Source organism: Heliangelus exortis, chromosome 6 (assembly GCF_036169615.1).
Source record: "Heliangelus exortis chromosome 6, bHelExo1.hap1, whole genome shotgun sequence".
Classification (NCBI taxonomy): domain Eukaryota; kingdom Metazoa; phylum Chordata; class Aves; order Apodiformes; family Trochilidae; genus Heliangelus; species Heliangelus exortis.
Genome location: NC_092427.1, coordinates 25967952 through 25986094, shown reverse-complemented (window position 1 = coordinate 25986094; position 18143 = coordinate 25967952). Strand labels below are relative to the sequence as shown.

Below are 18143 nucleotides of genomic sequence, written 5' to 3'. Positions count from 1 at the left end.
ATGGGCACTCCAGGGAATAGATCTGGCTGACAACGCAGCCGTATGCACGGTAAATGCTGGTACAAGGGAGGAGATTGGAAAATGCAGCCAAGCATCAGGCCACCTTATTCATCACCAATGTTAACTCAGAACAGCTTAAGTGTATTCTGAAATCAGTCTTGTGCACTCCAACCTCCATGACTGATTATACAATTTTCAGTTGCCTCCCCAGGACAATTTTTTCTTTAAATGAGGTGCTCAACTTTAACAGTCCAGCGTCTGAAGGATTTGCCAAGCACCTAGATCCTCACCCCTGCATTCAGAACAACTCTGATTTACATCTAATGAGGGTTCCGGGTAAAACACCTTATAGAACTAGAACTTGGAGCAAGCATTTCAGAACCAGTACAGAAATTAACTCACTCTAAAAGCTCACAGCATCTAGAGGGAATTCCAATATAAGACACATGTACCTAAAACATCCCAGAGTCCTTTATCTCAAAGGAGATAAAATCCAATTATGTCCAGAAAATGTTCTGAAGAAGTCTAAGCATAGAGCAGTCTTCATAGTGCTTCATTAGTCATTTTGTCTCAGAAGAAAAAACTACCACTTTTACATACTAATTATTTGTCATGACAATGTAGGTTTTGACTTCAGAATAAATTCAATGGCAGCAGAAGTCCAAAAGGCTTTTGACCTTGCTGTGGTAGCAGTAGACTCAGAGGAGCCCATGGATACAGAATCACAGATTGTGCTGAGGTGGAAGGGACCCATCACATCACCAAGTCAAACTCCTGTTCCTGTGTAGGGCACCCTCAGAATCACACCACGTGTGTGAGAGCATCATCCCAATACTTCTTGAACCCGGGCAGGCTTGGTGCTGTGACCACTTACTTCCCTGGGGAGCTTGTTCAGTGCTCAACTGCCCTTTGGGTGAAAAACCTTTTCCTGGTATCTAACCTAAACCTCCGGTGATTCAGCTTCATACCATTTCCCCAAGTCCTGTCTTTGGTCACAGAACTGAAGAAACCAGAACCTGCCCCATCTCTTCCCCTCCTAAGGAAGCCACAGACTGCAGTGAAGTCACTCCTCAGCCTCCTTTTTTCCAATCCAAACAACCTAAGTGACTTCAGCTGCTCCTCATAAGTCATCCCTTCCAGATCCTTCACCATACTTATAGCTCTCCTTTGGACGCTCTCCAATAGCTTGATGTCTTTTTTTATACTGTGATGCCCAAAACTGCATGCAGTACACTCAAGGTGAGAATGCACCAGTGCAGAGTAAAGTGGGACAATCACCTTCCTCGACCAGCTGGCAATGCTGTTCTTGATGCACCCCAGGACACAGCTGGTCCTCCTGGCTGGCTGCCAGGGCACACTGCTGGCTCACATTCAGTCTGCCATCAACCAGGACCCCAAGGTCCCTCTCCTCTCTGCCACGCTGCTCTCCAGCCACTTGTTCCCCAGTCTGTACTTGATGAAGATATTGAAGAGGACTGGGCCAAGGATGGAATCCTGTGGGACCCTACTAGTGACCAGTTGCCAGCCCGATGCTACCCCTTTCACTGTCACTCTTTGGGCTCAACCTGTCAGCCACTTGCTGCCATATAGCAGCCATACAGCACAGCTGTCCAGATGTATGCTGGACAACTTGTCCAGGAGGAAACATCAAAAGCCTTGCTGAAGTCCAGAAATATTACATCCACTGGCTCCCCTTGATCAGCTCGGTGTGTTACCTTGTCATAAAAGGAAATTAAGTTTGATAAAGCAGGCCCTTCCCTTCATGAAACGTATGGTGCTTATCTAATTTTTTTGTTAGATAAAAGACTCTGCTTATCTAACTTATTTGTTTTATTGCCACCCCTCAAATCTTAACCTCACAAAGTTCACCTGCCTATTTAATCCGACTCATTTGTAAATTTCATACGCAAAATTCTCTGATACCTGACCTGACATCTTAAGCTCTTCCTTCCCAACTAGTCTTGGAAAGAATACTTTTACTTAATTTTCCTTTTTCAAATTTCCCAAAAGAAGATCACTTCTTTGGATCAGGACAAGTACTGCCTTTTTTACATTACCTACCAAAGCCAAAATGTCCATTTTTGGTAACCTGTGCTACATATAAACTCTCAGCTTCAAAATGTCTTTATATTGCCCCCTTTCTTCTCTAGCTTTCTTTTCTCTCTTTCTGTTCAGACAGCTCAGTCACACAGAACTCCTGTGTGCCTGTAATAGTTCCAGAGACATTCATCTATTAGCCCAAAAGACTCAGCTCCCCAGACTCCAAGGAAGAAATTTTCTATATTCCACCTTTTGCCTTACTGCAGTTCCATAATTCTCAGAATCTACGTTCACCTTTATCTAATGGTCCAGTTCTAGACAGCTCTTCTTCATGTGCTCACCTGGTGGCTCAAGGCACCCAGCAACTGCCATGCAAGGCAAAGGAGCACCCATGGATCTTCTCCATTACACAGTCTTGGGAACTGAAAGAATTCTCTGCAAGGTCCTGCTATTCCATTTTAATTGCCTTTCTAACTCCATGTAACCCTAAGAAGTGCTCAGCCTCTGCTTATCATAACAAACTCTATTTCTGCATTTGAGAATATATTTCTATACAGACAGTATTTTTTTGCATTTGCTATTCCTCACACCTCCAAAACCTTGCATAATACAGTACAGAAACATGACACAAATTACATCAAAATTCCCTTAGAATAATTTTAAGATTCCTAAGTCAATCATCCTAAATTGCTTAACTGCATTTTTAGTCCAGACTAAAAGAAACCAAAAGGTTATCTCATGGCCATCTTAATGTGCACAGGCAGTGTAGCTTACCTAACTGGTAAGCTCACCTAAGTGACACCTCACCTAACTGGTGACAGAATTCCTTAGGAGACTCCAAAGTTCCAAGTGAGGGAAAAGTTAGGGATTCATAGAACAAAACCAGCAAGACTACTGTGAATGAGTACTAAAGTGTATTTATTCCACAAGGCTTCACATAGGCATCTGCATGTTTGCTTCATGTGTGCTCTAAACTGACTGGATATGAGCCAAATTCTATCTGGATGCTTTGCAGCTGTGACACTCTGGCACTATGCCCTAACACATCATGCTAAGAGGCCCTTCTTGCTGCACTGGCCAGTAACTATCATCACTAACAAAAGGATGCAACTCAGGCTACTTCTTGACTTAAAGTATTTTCATAGTACATCTTAGCTTGATAAAAACTGGAAACCACATTTCTCAGTAATGATACAGAATGCATCCTTCATCCACTTAGAAATTCAACTTCCAGTCCGGCCGTATTTCCAGAAGGAACATCAAGTATTGCAAGTGTAAAAAATACACTTAAGAATGGGTATTGTAGGGTTATGTACCTGAAGTGGTTCCGAGAAGCACCGTTCCTCTATAGATCCAAACAGTAGTAGCTACATCTCAATATAATTCCATATGTAATTGAGAGGTGAAATCTCCATATATAACACAGAGGAAGGTGAACTTTCCACCTAACTTCGGACACCCTAACTAGAAGCCCAATACAGTCTGTTTGGGATCAGTCATTCTTTAAGATACATACCTTTCTCAACTTGCTTATCCCTACTTACTCTATCAGCTTGGTCAGGCTATAAGGTTTTAATTTACACATCTAATACATCATCCTCTTCTCCTCCTGCCTTCCTCCTGAATAAGTAAAAATAATAGTGTCTTCCTACTTCACAGGACAGGTACAAATAGAAATACTTGGAAGACTGCAATGTAGTCTAATTCTGTATTGAGACTCAAAACAAGACCCAACAACAAAAAAAACCCAAAGAACCTCTCAAGTCTCCTTTTCATTCAGAAAAAAAAAAAGTGACAAATAATGCCAAAACTAAAACTACACAAAAGATGAAATTATTATCAAGTCCGCATATGTGAATCCATGTACTACCTCCTCCTACCACATTCAGTGTACAGGAGGTATAATATTTATCAAGTGAAATGCTATTCAGCTTTTTCATACTGATTTAATACAATTTTCTTGTCTTGCTAGTTACTATCTTAAATATGGATTTATTAATTTCCTCAGGGTTTTTCTTTCCTCATCATGGGCACACACAACACGCATAATGTCCAAGCAACTTGGCAACATTAATGATTTTATCATCTTGTAACACTCCTGTGCAGTGAACTTCAACTAGTGTAATCATTTTATACATCCAATATAAGGAAGAGATTAAGGCCAAAATTGTCAAACAACCAGCAGCCTGAGGTGTCAAGTTCAATACAGCAGAAACATATTTTCTAAGAGTACAGTAGATGTTTCACAGTTCAGCTCAATCAACTTCTTTACAGCAATGAATTCAGTATTTCTGCAGTGAAAAGGTGGGGTAGCTCGACAAACACCTCTGTAAGTTCAGAACCCTGTTATGTCAGTCCTGTTGTCATGTTCCCTAAATTCCTTCCAATTACTGCAGTAAGTGAAGCAGGTGCCAATCCTTACACAACCCTGACTCACTCCATGTGCATCATCCATCCCATCCACTGAACAGCACTGGGGTCACATGAAAAAAATAGTGCACAGTCATAAAATTAGAAACCAAATGATAATTCATATGCACAAGGGATTAAATTAAGTTGCCCAGGATATCTTAACCTCAGCATTTGCCAAATTCCAAGTTTTTAATTTTGCAAACTTAACATCTTTTTAAGAATTGTGACTGCTATTTTTGTGACTGAAAATTCTAAAATTGTGACTGAAATTTCTAAAAGCCCATGTCCTATTATCTGAAACGCTGCAAGTCATTAGCAGAGTTAAAGGACAAATCAAAACTCAGAATTACAGCACTAAAGATAAACAAGTAAGCATAGCAGCTATGAAACATGATCAGCGTGTCAGAGGGAGATGGAAAATATTCCTCCAAGTAGGCTGACTAACTTGGTTTTGCTATTCCTAGGAATTCTACAGTACAGTGGGAAAGTTGCTCTAGCAACTGTGAGCACTCTTTTTCTGTTTCCTCACCATTGCCTCCTTTATTATCCTGTTTCTACTCCAGTCCTAATTCTTCTCACATCCTGATTTCCTGCCCTACTTTTCCTAGTTACTGTATTTCATATGTCCAGTCCTTTTGTTACAATGTATTTCAGTTTCTCACCTATGTGTTCCCACTGTAATCTCAAATTAATCTTTCCCAAATTCCCCTATTTGAGTTTCAGACTACACACTTCTTCAGACTGCATCAAAACCATCTCTCCAAAAGATTGTCTCTTGGACTTTGACTTTAAAGTGCACTGTTTAAGTAACTCCACTTAGGAGGCAGAGGATTTTGACAGATTATCTCTAAATTAAACCTGGTGTCGTTTGGAATAAAGCATAAGGAAGATGGAACATGTGAAATCTGTCACTGGGAGAGGCTGCTGCCTGGTTGCAGTCCTGTTAATGTGCTCCAGGTGATTCTGCCTTATTGGGAGAGTTGGACTAGATGATTTCTAGAAGTCTCTTCCAACTCTGACAATTCTCTGATCCTGTGAAATCTCTATTTCTCCTAGGAGTACAACCAGTACAAAAGAGTTTTCTCCCAGACTGAAGCAAATCTCTACCCAGGGTATACTTTGGGCAGATCTTCACAGCAGAGTGAAGGTTCACCAGAACATAGAATGTCTCTGCCACGTCTCAGTGAACTACACATAGCAATTCAATAAATGGAAGATGATGGACAAAGATGCTGTATAACTTTAACTTCAGATATTATTATCAGTTTCATTTGGGACACAAATATATGAAAATCTTTCCATCTTAAATATTTACTCAGCATGGCTACCTAAGACACTACCTCTTCAGGCTTGCAAAGAAGGTATCTGGAATATACAGCAAAAAACCACAAAAGAGTGGGACAAGACATATTCAGTCAGTACCTTTATAAGCCTTAGAGCCCTAAAACACCAATAGGTTCTTTAAAGAGAACTCACTAATTTACACAATTATATCAAGCACACACACACCTAAATATTTTCACTTGTAAAAGGCAGCCTATCTTACTCTCATATATCTATAACTGACATTTTTTTAAAGTGTTTTGGAATAAAAACTTTATAAAAACAAAATGCTAAAGAATACTTTCATGAGATGTAGTAAAATAAAACATGGCTTTATAAACAGCCCTGAAGTTTTATACAAAATGGAACTTAGTACCTCTCTGTTAGCCAAATCTACACTAACTTGGACTGAAAACACTGAGTCAATTCAAAATTTGGTAGTTATTATAAAAAGTTTGTTTTTCTTAGGAAACCAATGAATAAGAAAACCAGGATAACTGTATTTTTGTAACACTCTAAAGCAATCAAACTGTGGAAAAATGCTCAATCAGTGAGGAAATGCAGTAACACAGGATTTAATCAAGTCCTTGACATATGACAGGAAGCCAATCATGAATGTGCATATTCCGAAATATTTCATTTTTGCATTATTTAGGGCAATGTTCTATCCCCCTCACTTGTACTGGATGGCATCTAACTTCAGATTTTCCCAATTAATCTCAGTGGATTCAAAGGACGGAATAATCTGTGACCATCTACAAGCCCAGACATAAAGGTGGCAGCTCTTTACTGCATAAGCTCTTTTGTGTAAGCCTCTAATTTCTCTCACTATGGACAATGGCTGTTAACTAAGGCTCCTCTTCTCCTCACTGAGTATTTGTTTTCACCACTACATGTGTTACAAGACACTGAACATTCCATACCTTCCACCGCCCTCTTTGCAGTTCGGACATGTGCAAGCGACTCGTCGCAGTCTTTTTCCCTCTTGATGTGGTTGGTCCCCTTCCTCATCTACCACCTGTACTCTCAAATGTGTTAGATCATTGGTATTCAGTGTAGAATCACCACTGAGCTGCCACTCTTCTGGATCAGGCTCCTCTTCTTTAATCCTAATATCTGAGGAAAAGAACAAACACGGATCCATAAGTAGCCCATTAAATAGAGAGAAGAAAACCATAATGATCAAATCTTTTTACTGTTGAGAGCACCATGTCAGTCAAAAGTCAACATCCTTTAGTGCATACCGACATTGCTTCTGTGCCCTTATAACCTGTAACAGATTTTAAAAGTTTACATTTCAAAGTTGAAGACAAGCTATAACAAAGTATTAAAAGTTTAAGTTTGAACTGTTCTTGGTAGGGAATGCTGTCAGCCTGGAGGATTTTGCTGGCTTGGAACATGGGGAAAACTGAGGAACAAGAGGTTGGACAGAAGTTGAAAAAAAAAAAAAAAAAGTAAATGTAAGTTTCAAATGACCCTGAGTCGCCCATTATGTTTCGACAAGATTTCTCAATTAGCGTGGTATGAAGTAGAATCAGCCTTTCCCAGTGATCTTTAGAAGTTTCCAGTATGCACAGTGGTACATAAAGTAATACAAGAAAGAATTTAAATAAAAAACTTTGACCTAAAAAAGACCAAGATATCCAAGGAAAACAAAAAAAATCATGGCATTGTTCCGTTTTTTCCTGTCTACCTTAAATTTATGCCTTTTCCACTGCACACAGAGAAGACATTTGAGGAAGAGTACTATTCAGCATTAAAGAGAGATAAGCAACACATGAACCACCTCAACATTTTTGAGCTTTTTGGTTTTTTGAACAGGCTTTTGTTCTTTCATGAATGCAAAAAAGCCTTATGAATTATCCTCATAGGATGGACATCAGCAAGTATGTTTATCCTCATCCTACAGAGCATTCTTTCAATCTACTCCAAGAACTAATTACAACATCCTAGTACACTATGAAACGTCGACGATTTTTTTTAATTTGCATTTTAATTGAAACATTTTTCCCCTCACACACTACTCACAATTCCCAATGAGATGAAAGTCTCTTAAGTCTGGATTTAAAAAATATACAGTTTCTATACCTCAACCCTTTCTTTTCATTCAGTTTTCTCTTGTTCAAGCAAACCATCAATGCTTCATTTTTATTTTCTTTTGTTGAAGGCTTCAAACCCTTCAAACTAAAAGCTGTGTTGTATTTCTGGATGTATTTAAGAGACTACTTCATCTGCAGAATTAACTTAGTTATCATTTAGTCACCTGGTCTTCCTTCCAATCATCTCCTGCATTCATCTGTTTAGAGAGAAAGGATGTAGCTACACAAAAATTTGCTTGGTGCTAATAAGTCCAGTCTTTTCCAACACCTCTGTTTGCCTTCCTCTTACTTGCAGCTGTATAACTATTTGTGGAACTGTGCTGTAAACCATAAAGTTAAAATAATTTCCTAGGAAACCGTAGCACTGGGAAGAAAATTCCAGGTCAGAAACAGGGAAGCCTAGAATATTTATCTGGTTTGGCTGCAAAAGCCATTACTAGAAACTCAGTTTGCATGAATATGACAGGCTCTGAAATGTGGGAATCCAGCAGCCAGCAATCCAGTAAACTTCTGCACTGCCTAAAGTCACTTAACACTGAGCTTCACTGTTATTGTAAGTAGTTCACAACTTCAGACAGCAACATAACAAGTATCTTTCATGTGAAGACCTAGAAAACCTCTGGGGTGACTTCTAGTCTTCTGTATTAGCCACCAAACTATCTTTCCTACAAAGTCACTTTCTGAGACTCACCTATCAAATTTTATTATACATAATAATCTGTATATACATGTTAAATATAAAATTCATTTTACATAAGCAAAAATTAAACCCCATACAACATACAAAGAGTTTATAGGATTAATCCTTCATATTGGATACTAGTAGGTATACTAATATGTTCACTTACAGCAACTTTAGAAAAAGGCAAAAGCATGATGTACTCTTTTGCAGCTGGGCACACAGTAGGAATTCAAATACAGCAATATGGCAAGGCTGCCTGACTCAAAGCAAGACTCCAAGACTCAAGACTCCAAGCATTTCTTTAGGACTGGATTTGTTATGCACCATTCTCAAAATTATTTCACCAGTCAAATGTATATTGTATAAGTGCTGATTTTATTTAAAATAAGAATTCCAGTAATGTTCATAAAATAAAATACAGTACTAAAAAGGTAAAGTTCAGTATGATCTAACTAAATTGAGACACTGGCACACAGAGTTTGTAAAATCAGTAGCTGAATCCCACTAGCTCGGCATACACATACTTCAAAAGAGGTATCAACATGTCCTAGCAAAGATGAATAGATCAAATTAGGGGATGGATCTGTTCTCCCAAGACCTAGCTTCACTACTGAAGTCAAACCTTCCATGTAACATATGATTTCTCATGCTATATTGACACCCCAAAGTCACACTCTAACGATACACCTAACAAGAGAAACACATCCAGATTGCCTATTACTGTATGCTAGTATCCAGGACTTTCTTCAGCTCCTGGAATGTTTGTTCCACTTGGCAAGCCTTCATCATGAGTTCCTTCTACTTTCTCCATTGGTATCTCTCTATTTCCAGTCCCTCACTACCTCCATTACTGCAGCATGGTAAGAGTGATAACAGTTTTACCATGGAGGAGAAATTACTTGTACAAAAGAAGAGCGACTGACAAAACTCATCTAACAGTTAAGACTACTGGAGAAAATAACAATTTGCATCGACACAGAATAGTTCATAGTATTATTTTTTTAAAAAAAGCAAAACTGAAATTAAGTCAAAGTAGTACTGTGTTTGTAATTTTATGCTGTGCTTCCCTGGCTATCTCAGTAAGGCTGAAAGCGTAGCTATTGCTTTAGGTATTTTTCTGAAGGACGATCTTCTGGTCTAGGCACACAGAAAAGTGCAATGTAAACTGGCAATTTACAGATAGGATGCTCTAGATAAATCAAAATTAAAGTAAGTATAAAAAGACAGTGTTCACTGGCCTCTCCAGGATGTAGGATAGGTGAGAATAGATTGCATCAACTCTCATAGTGAATCTGATGGCCTTAACAAGGCCCTTAGAGCCAAGGAGGCTCTTGCCCTCTAAATAGGTTTTACATTATTGAAAGAACGGACGAGGGAAAAAATGTTATTATTTTCAGGGAAGAAGAGGGCGTCACTGTAATTAAGACAACAGTAAAAAAAAGAAGAGTAAAAGCTAAAGTTAGTTTTCTCCAATGCAATGGAACTACAGAATATGCAAATACCTACAGATACCAACAACTCTGCACTTCTTCACTGCTATTCTATTTCCATGCTTTCAAATTTCTGTACATGTATGTCCTTATTTCTTAATTAAGTTCAAGACCCAGTACTTGTAAATAAGTATGAAGGGTAAATTCAGATGAAGATACTGGTTTAGTCTACAGATTCTGAAAGCCATATATTCTATTCAAATTCTTCTTCGTATCCAGTGAGCTAGATTTGATTTAAGTTTTGTCTTCCCCTAAAGGATGGAAATTGGGGTCTTAGTGTACAATTTTTGTTTCATAGTCATAGAAAACTTAGAGCTGGCTACAATATGGAGCAGGTTTAAGCATATTTGGCAAATAAAACCAATAACTAAGAGATTTGTTTAAAGTGTTTCAGAGAAGAATAACTGAACTGACAGGATGAAGCTATGCAGATGTAAATGCAGATAAAACTACTATTGAGTACATTCCAGCTATAGTGTGGAGAGAATTACTGCTGCCCACTGATACAGCCAGGCCATAACCTACTTCAGCATGTATCAGATGAGTGCATCAGTCAAGCTTCACATTCCATCTTGGTCTGTTTCAACTAGAACTTAAAAAAAGTTGTTTTCTATATTTGTGATTAGCTTACCCAACAGCCACAGAAACAGGGATGAAGTGAGAAGGAAAAGGATTCACTGCAAGAATGTTGCATTTGAGAACTAACTTTATTTTTTTGTTATACCTGCCTCTGCAGAATGTCAAAGAAAGGCACTGTCTGCACTACTTGTAATTGTCTCCAAAATATAGGCTTCTAGTTTAGCTGCTTTCCCTAGATGCTGAAAGACACCCTGCCTTTTTACTCAGATAAACTTTCCAAATACCTGATCTGAGTAGCAGAAATACAGTCTTTCAACTGAAAACAGCTTTCCAGCAGCATTGCACTTACCTTCACACCAATTTTCTCAGTGTCACAATCTGGCTGCAATTTCAACATCTTGTAATAAGTCATGCCTATTCATTTATTTTTCAAAAATGGATGCTTCCTATTCCCACCCCTCCCAAGAAAACAGATGTGAATTCCCATCTCCTTTTCATCTTCTATTATCAATTTGGTTTTCAGTTTTCTCTACAGCACAACCCCCATCCCTCAGCATCTTAACTCAACTTGCTTTTATCTCTGGATGAGAGGAAACTTTAACAAAGATGTTCAAATTTCTTAGGCACTGGCCTTGTTCATTCCTGTCTAAGCTAAAGTTCCTAAAGTATTTAAATTAAACTGTCCCTGCTGGTTGACCAGCTGTGCAAGTCCTTCAGACAGGAAACTCAATGAGTTAATGATTTCTACTCTGGTTTGCCCCCCAAAACTTAAGTGTGCATTTAGGCATTTTCATCATGTAATAAATTACAAGGTAACAAAAGATATTCAACAGAATGGCACCTTGAAATACATGTGAACATCCACTCTGAAGACAAGGCTGTCAACTAGTTCCAGTAATTCTAAATCAGATCTTGAGTTTCTGAGGAAAACAACTATTTCAGACAAGTCTCAGAGCAGGAACTCACAGTGCTGAATAAATAAGCGCACCAGGAAAATTATTAAAAATAGAGGTATAGATACTTTTTTCTTACAAGAAACACGATATACTGTATTTCTGAGTGATCCTACACATTATTCTAAGCCAATTATTTCAAAATCTGAATTATGAAAGTACTTAAGTCAGAGCTACCACAACACAAATTCTGCATCAAAGAACAATTACTTACCCCTACATTAACTGCTGTTCTTTGAGATGTGTTGTCTACAAATTCTCACTATTTCAGATACTTATGGACAGTAATGCCTCTGCTGCATGACCTTATTTTTTTTTCTCATAGTTGAAAATATAAGAGAGCATAACTAGAAAGGGGGAAGAAGAGTTGATCGTGTTCCATACAGAAGAAATCAGGAACTGCAGAAATAGGTAATAAAGGCAGGAGGATAAAGATAATTCTGTGAGGAGTGTGGATAAGTATTGCTACATAAAAGAGTATAAGACTGCTGCTAGGGTCAAACAACGATTATCAAAAGTAATTCAGGAAGGCAGAAATGTTCACTAAGTATTTCTGTTCTGTACTTAAGTAAAACCAAATCATGGTTTTATCACTAGATGAGAATGAAAAGCTTCCCACTGATAGTAAGTCAAGAAGATATAAAAATAGCTACTGAACTAAACAATAAACCAACAGACTAGGATATTTTTCATTCAATATTTTTAAGAGAAGGCTGGAGAGCTCTCTGCAATTTTAATGCTGCAAGCCTTGGATAATGTGAATGTTACAGTAAGAAACAAGCTAGCACTGTGATAGTACTGAAAAAGGGTAAACAAAGACTCAAAGAAGCAGGGAAAGAATTAATGCTACTCAAAATATGACTATGAGAACAATTAGATTCACAAGTAATTTTTTTTTTATATCAATGATGACACACCGTTGTTGATTCAATATACTTGAGAGCTCTGCACAGCAAGTGACTTATTAGGATAGAGTAAAACAATTTGATTAAGAAAAACAAAGTACAAAACATCCGTGGAATACATGCATTAAAAAGTGGCATAAAATTTAAATGCAAACTGAAAACTAGCACTTCTGTATGATACATACTGAGAACATGTCACAGACAATGTGTATTTTTTCTCCCTTTCGTCCTTAAAAATTACTGCCTTTTGAAAAAACAGGTCTTCTATAATCAGTGAAAGACATCTACAATTCAACCTTATCTTCAAGGAGGCAATCACAACTAGGATCCTGGTGAGCATTCCTAGAATTATGAAAAGACTGCCATTGTCCTTGGTAGGAACTTCAAATGCTTTTTATGAGCCAGATGCACTGAGAAGTTAGCTTGAGAAACCAGAAACAAAGTATGTGATACTGCCAGGAGGTTCAAAAGGCAAGAAAACTACACAGAACCTGAAACAATGGACCTAAAGTGCTGAGATTACACAAAGAGAGAAGATGAATTTCTAGTCTTCTTTTTAACTTGAATCAGTATTGGAAATAAAATCTCTTGCCTCCTTCACTTCATGAATACTTGCTATACATCCCCACAGATGTAAAAGAGTTTTCCTTTTGCTTCAGGAGTATCTTGTAAAGAGGGTATTTGAAAAATGAAATGGAACGAGTAGCTGGAAACTCGATAATATATTCTTCTGTCAAGGTCCTGAAGATACCTGAGTGTAAGTCAGCTCAACCTTGGGAATCTGGGTTTCATTATCAGACACTAAGTATACATGTCAGAATATTCACTTAAGGGTAACACATGTGCAACAAAGTTGCACCTCACAGGGTGCAAGAAAATGACTGAGATTGAGCTATTTCAGAACACAGAGCAGAAAAGCATAAAAAGTACAAACACAGAGTAAGGATGAAAAAGTCTATCCTTTTAAGAATTTGACAAAAAAATGCAAAACTATTCCACAGCACTACATACTGCATTAAAAAAATAATGATACTAAAGTTATGCAAACTTCCTTACATGTGAAATGAGATCATTTACTATATGCTTTTATAAGCAAAATTGTTCAACACATACAAGCATGATGGCCTAATTCTTCCACAATTTACCTTCCTTTGAAAAACGGTGAGAAAATAAGGAACATAATTTAAGCATGTTGAGAGCAAACTATTTGTTTACACAAGATAAATCGTTCTAATTCCTGCCATAACTTGAATTTGTCAGAGTTCCCAATTTAATTTTTCATATTGAAAATAAAACGGTGGGGGAATTTTATTTTATTTTTTTTTTAGCTATTTTGATTTTACAGCTTGGAAAGTAAATGTCTCAAATGTACATTGCCCAAAACAGATGTTGTCAGATGAAAATACTCAACATCATTGCTTCAGTTTACCTTGTGAATTTTAAAAGATTTTTTTTAAATAATCAGATTCAACACCATGTCCTCCTCTCAAAAGGCTGGTATACAGAATGCCTTAAAAGGAAAAACTGCAACAATAAAAATTATTAAAAATAAACCAAAAACTGTTAAAAACTGGAGCTGATATATGATAAAAACCTGAGTTGTGAACACCAGATGAAGCTTTAAAGAAATTCTAGATGCCAGAAGAAAGCTGTGCTCTAAGTAGCATTCTGCATTACTGGAAGCATTAAAGCATTGCAACAACTATCCCTGGAAATAAAACTGTAAATACTCCACTTCAGTTTTGTTTGGGGGTTTGAGACTGTTTTACCTAACAGGTGTTACACCAAACCTCACAAGATACCAGCAGACAAAAGATAACTTGTTGCTTGGGCAATGATTTATCTTGAAAATGGTCTACCAATTTTTTGGCCAAATTTAGAATAACTAAATTACTTCAGCATGATAAACACTGCAGGTTCTGGCAGGAATGGAATGAAGTCCCCACCACAAATAGCCAACCACTCCCACTCTCTGTCAGCTGGTACAGGGTGATCAGCAGGCATGACTGTAAAGTTCAATGGCAGGAGGCAAGTAAGTCCATAAGGAGCTGTGTCTATTCCTGCAGAGGAGGAGCTGAAAAGAACGACATAGAAATTAAGACCCCAGTTCTGCAGAAGCACTTTGAGTCAACTCTTGAAAAGAATCCTTTTGATTTTATTCCAATTATTTTTAAAGAAATTAATCTTCTGAGTGTATCTGGGAAAGGCCCTTCTCAAGCCAGTGCTACTTGCTTTCAGGTCACTTACTCGTTTCTTCAGATGCTACTGGAGCAGCCAAAAGTATCAAAAAAACCCAAAAAAACAAAAAACCCAACCCAAAACCGCACCCAGCATCTTATAAAAAATTAAGCCTGGTAAAATTGCTTTTTTTCAGGAACCAAACCATCGAAAACTATGATTTTGTAAAATTATTAGCTGAGACACTATTACAATTAGATTTTGATTAACATTGTTAAGTCATTATGTCTGCACAATGGCTTTATGGAAAAAAAAACAAAAAACAGTATCTTAAAAATTCTTTCAAGCTGACAAAACTTACAGGATAAAAAACATGAAAACCAAGTTGGTACATTTCAGTCCCCTGTATTTTTCCAGAAGGAATGTGGATTTATATTAAATGTTTGAAGAAGAAATATATAAACATGCTAACGAACATAAATACCTCTCCTGAACAGTTAAGTTGCTGAAGAGTAATGTGATCTGTGAGCATAATAGCTCTTTTTGTTACATACAACGTAGTACTTTATTATAAACTGCCAACAAATAGAGCAGACTGCTAGAGAGCTTTCTTATATTTAACCTCCTCTCAAGACCAGAAGACCAAAGCCAGGTGAGAAGGGTATCTCTTTGCAAGTGTTTAACATGGAGATATTATTTGATAGTGCTTTTTGTTTTGAGAAGCAATGCTGAAGAAAGTTTCAGCTATGACTAACCAACATCCTTCCTTTCTCTACTGCAAGACAGCGCTAAGCACAATGAGGAGGATTATGAGCTCTAATAAACATTCTAAGGAAAACAAAGCTCAGCCAACACTTTTCTGAAGAAGTACAGTGCAATGAAAGTTTCTGTGCATGTATGCCTGGTAACGTGGACATTTTGGTAAAAGCATAATTACTGGACATGTTTTAAAGAGAACTGTACATTTACTGGACAGAGCCACTAGCTTTGTATTAGGGTTGTGAAGGCTTTCCATTATGTAAACAACATGTAAGACCTAGGAAAAGACATTTTTTTCTCTTGAACATTCATAAGAACAGTGAAGGTGTCATCTGCTGCTTACCTGAGAAGCAGGGCTTAGAAGAACACCTCTCACACAACGGGCTGGAGCTACCAAAATCTTAAATCTAGCCCACAGCTTTCACAGCCGTACCACTTACAGAGCTATTTATATTACTTACACTTACCAAACATCTCTCACTCAGGATTAGGAATATTTTCTTTGTATTTTTGCATCAGTTAGAAAAGGTTTGCTATACACAAACAGAAAATACACCCCAACTGTATTTGTTATGGAAGGAAATGGATTATACTGAATGAGGGAAGAAAATAGAGGGAACACCTTATCTTGCACCAGAGCTTGTTGGTAGTTTAAAGAAAATAAGAATCAAGGAGCCTCTCACCCTTTAGCTTTAACTTCTCTCATTCTGCTCTCCCTTTCTCATGCCTTCCTCTTTCAGTGTAAAACTAAACTGTTTTTTCACATTTGCAGACCAGAAGAGCAACATATTTTGACTGCAAAAATATTTTTTATAATTTCGCTATCTACTTTTAAGCACATATTTATTCTTCAACCTGCAGAGATAGTGCCATAACATGTTGGAAGGGGTTATAAATGAGGAGAGTAGGAACATGACTGAAAAACACTATATCAGACAACATCAATATAGACAAAATGACAGATGCATATGGAAAAGACACTGAAGGTCAATCAAGATAATTCAGTCTGATTCTGTTAGAAGCAGTTTCATATTGATCGTTACTTTGGAAAATTGAGTTTCTTGTAACATAAAGGAATGACAAATTAAATTCTCCCCAAATTTAAGGGATGGCAGTTTTAATATCTTCCAGTCCATTTACTATTCCTAGACAAGTAGGAAAATGTCACTATAAATCTCCATGCTATCTTTACTATAACCAGGTGTTTATAGCTATTCACTTCAAGCAATAGTTTCTTCTATTCATCTACTGCTTCTGCCTATTTAATCACACTCCTCAGACTTACTCTCTTCCCTCCTCATGTGAAATTCCTCACAGGAAAATACAATCAAGAAATGTTTGATGGAACTCACTTGCATTTCATTATGAACCACAACTGAAATAGTCTCAAGGACTGTAAATAGACAAACTAATATACAGAGCACACAACAGGCTGAACTTCCTTTTCATTTGACTTTTTATTTCATTTCCTCCTTTACCTTTCTATATTCCCTCTCAAGTTTCTGCTAAATTACTGCACAAGCAATAACGTCAGCTACATGATATCCTATATGAAACAGAAATCTCATAAATAAAGAATCATAAAATAATTTGGGTTGGAAGGAATCTCTAAAGGTCATCTAGTCCAACCCCCCTGCAGTAAGCAGGGACAGCCTCAACTATATCAGGTTGCTCAGAGCCTCATTGAGCCCCACCTTGAATATCTCCAGAGATGAGGCCTCAACTACTTCCCTGGGCAATCTGTTCCATTTTTCTACTGCCCTCATGGTAAAGAATTTTTTCCTAACATCCCATCTGAATCCACTCTTCTCCAATTCAAAACCACTGCCCCTCGTCCTGTCACTACAGTCCCTTGCAAACAGTCCATCTCCATCCCAGCCTTTCTGTAGGCCCCCTTCAGATACCGGAAGGTCTCCCCAGAGCCTTCTTGTCTCCAGGCTGAACAACCCCAGCACCCTCAGCCTGTCTTCAGAGGAGAGGTGTTCCAGCCCTTTGATTATTTTTGTGGCCCTCCTCTGGACCTGCTCCATTAGGTCCATGTCCTTCCCGTCCTGAGGGCTCCAGAGCTGGATGCAATACTCCAGGTGAGGCCCTACCAGAGCAAAGTGGCATACTCACCTCTCCCAGTCTGCTGGCCACACTTCTTTTGATGCAGCCCAGGATGTGGCTGGCCTTCTGGGCTGCAACCAAGTACTGCTGGCTCATGTCCAGCTTTTGTCCTTTTCTGCAGGTCTGCTTTATAACACCTCATCCCCAAGCCTGTATTTAACAGTGCGGATTGTTCTGACCCAGATGCAGGACCCTATACTTGGTCTTGTTGAACCTCCTGAGGTTCACCTGGGCTGACCTCTCCAGTTTGTCCAGGTCCTTCTGGATGACATCTCATCCCTCTGGCATACTGACAGCACCACCATGCTTGGTGTCATCTGCAAACTTGCTGATGGTGCACTCAATCCCACTGTCTATATTGCTGATAAAAATATTAAACAGTGTCCCCAGTACAGAACCCTGAGGGACACCACTTGTCACTGGTCTCCACTTGGACTTTGAGCCATTGACCACCACCCTCTGGATGCAACCATCCAGCCAGTTCCTTATCCCCTGAACAGTCCGCCCATCAAATCCATATCTCTCCAACTTGGTGAGTAGGATATTGTGGGGGACTGTGCCAAAGGTCTTGCAGAAGTTCAGATTGTCTTCCTCGTTGTACTTCATATTAGCCA

At 38.3% G+C, this 18143-nt stretch overlaps 1 protein-coding gene across 2 annotated transcripts in view; it reads right to left on the bottom strand.

Annotated features, from left to right (window-relative positions):
• Positions 1–18143, bottom strand: part of SP3 (Sp3 transcription factor) — a 42748-nt gene that overhangs the window by 5027 nt on the left and 19578 nt on the right. For both annotated transcript variants that reach the window (XM_071747318.1, XM_071747320.1), the window contains one exon: positions 6699–6891. In XM_071747318.1, coding sequence (XP_071603419.1) covers positions 6699–6891 — 193 coding nt within the window. The remainder of the gene's footprint in view (positions 1–6698; positions 6892–18143) is intronic.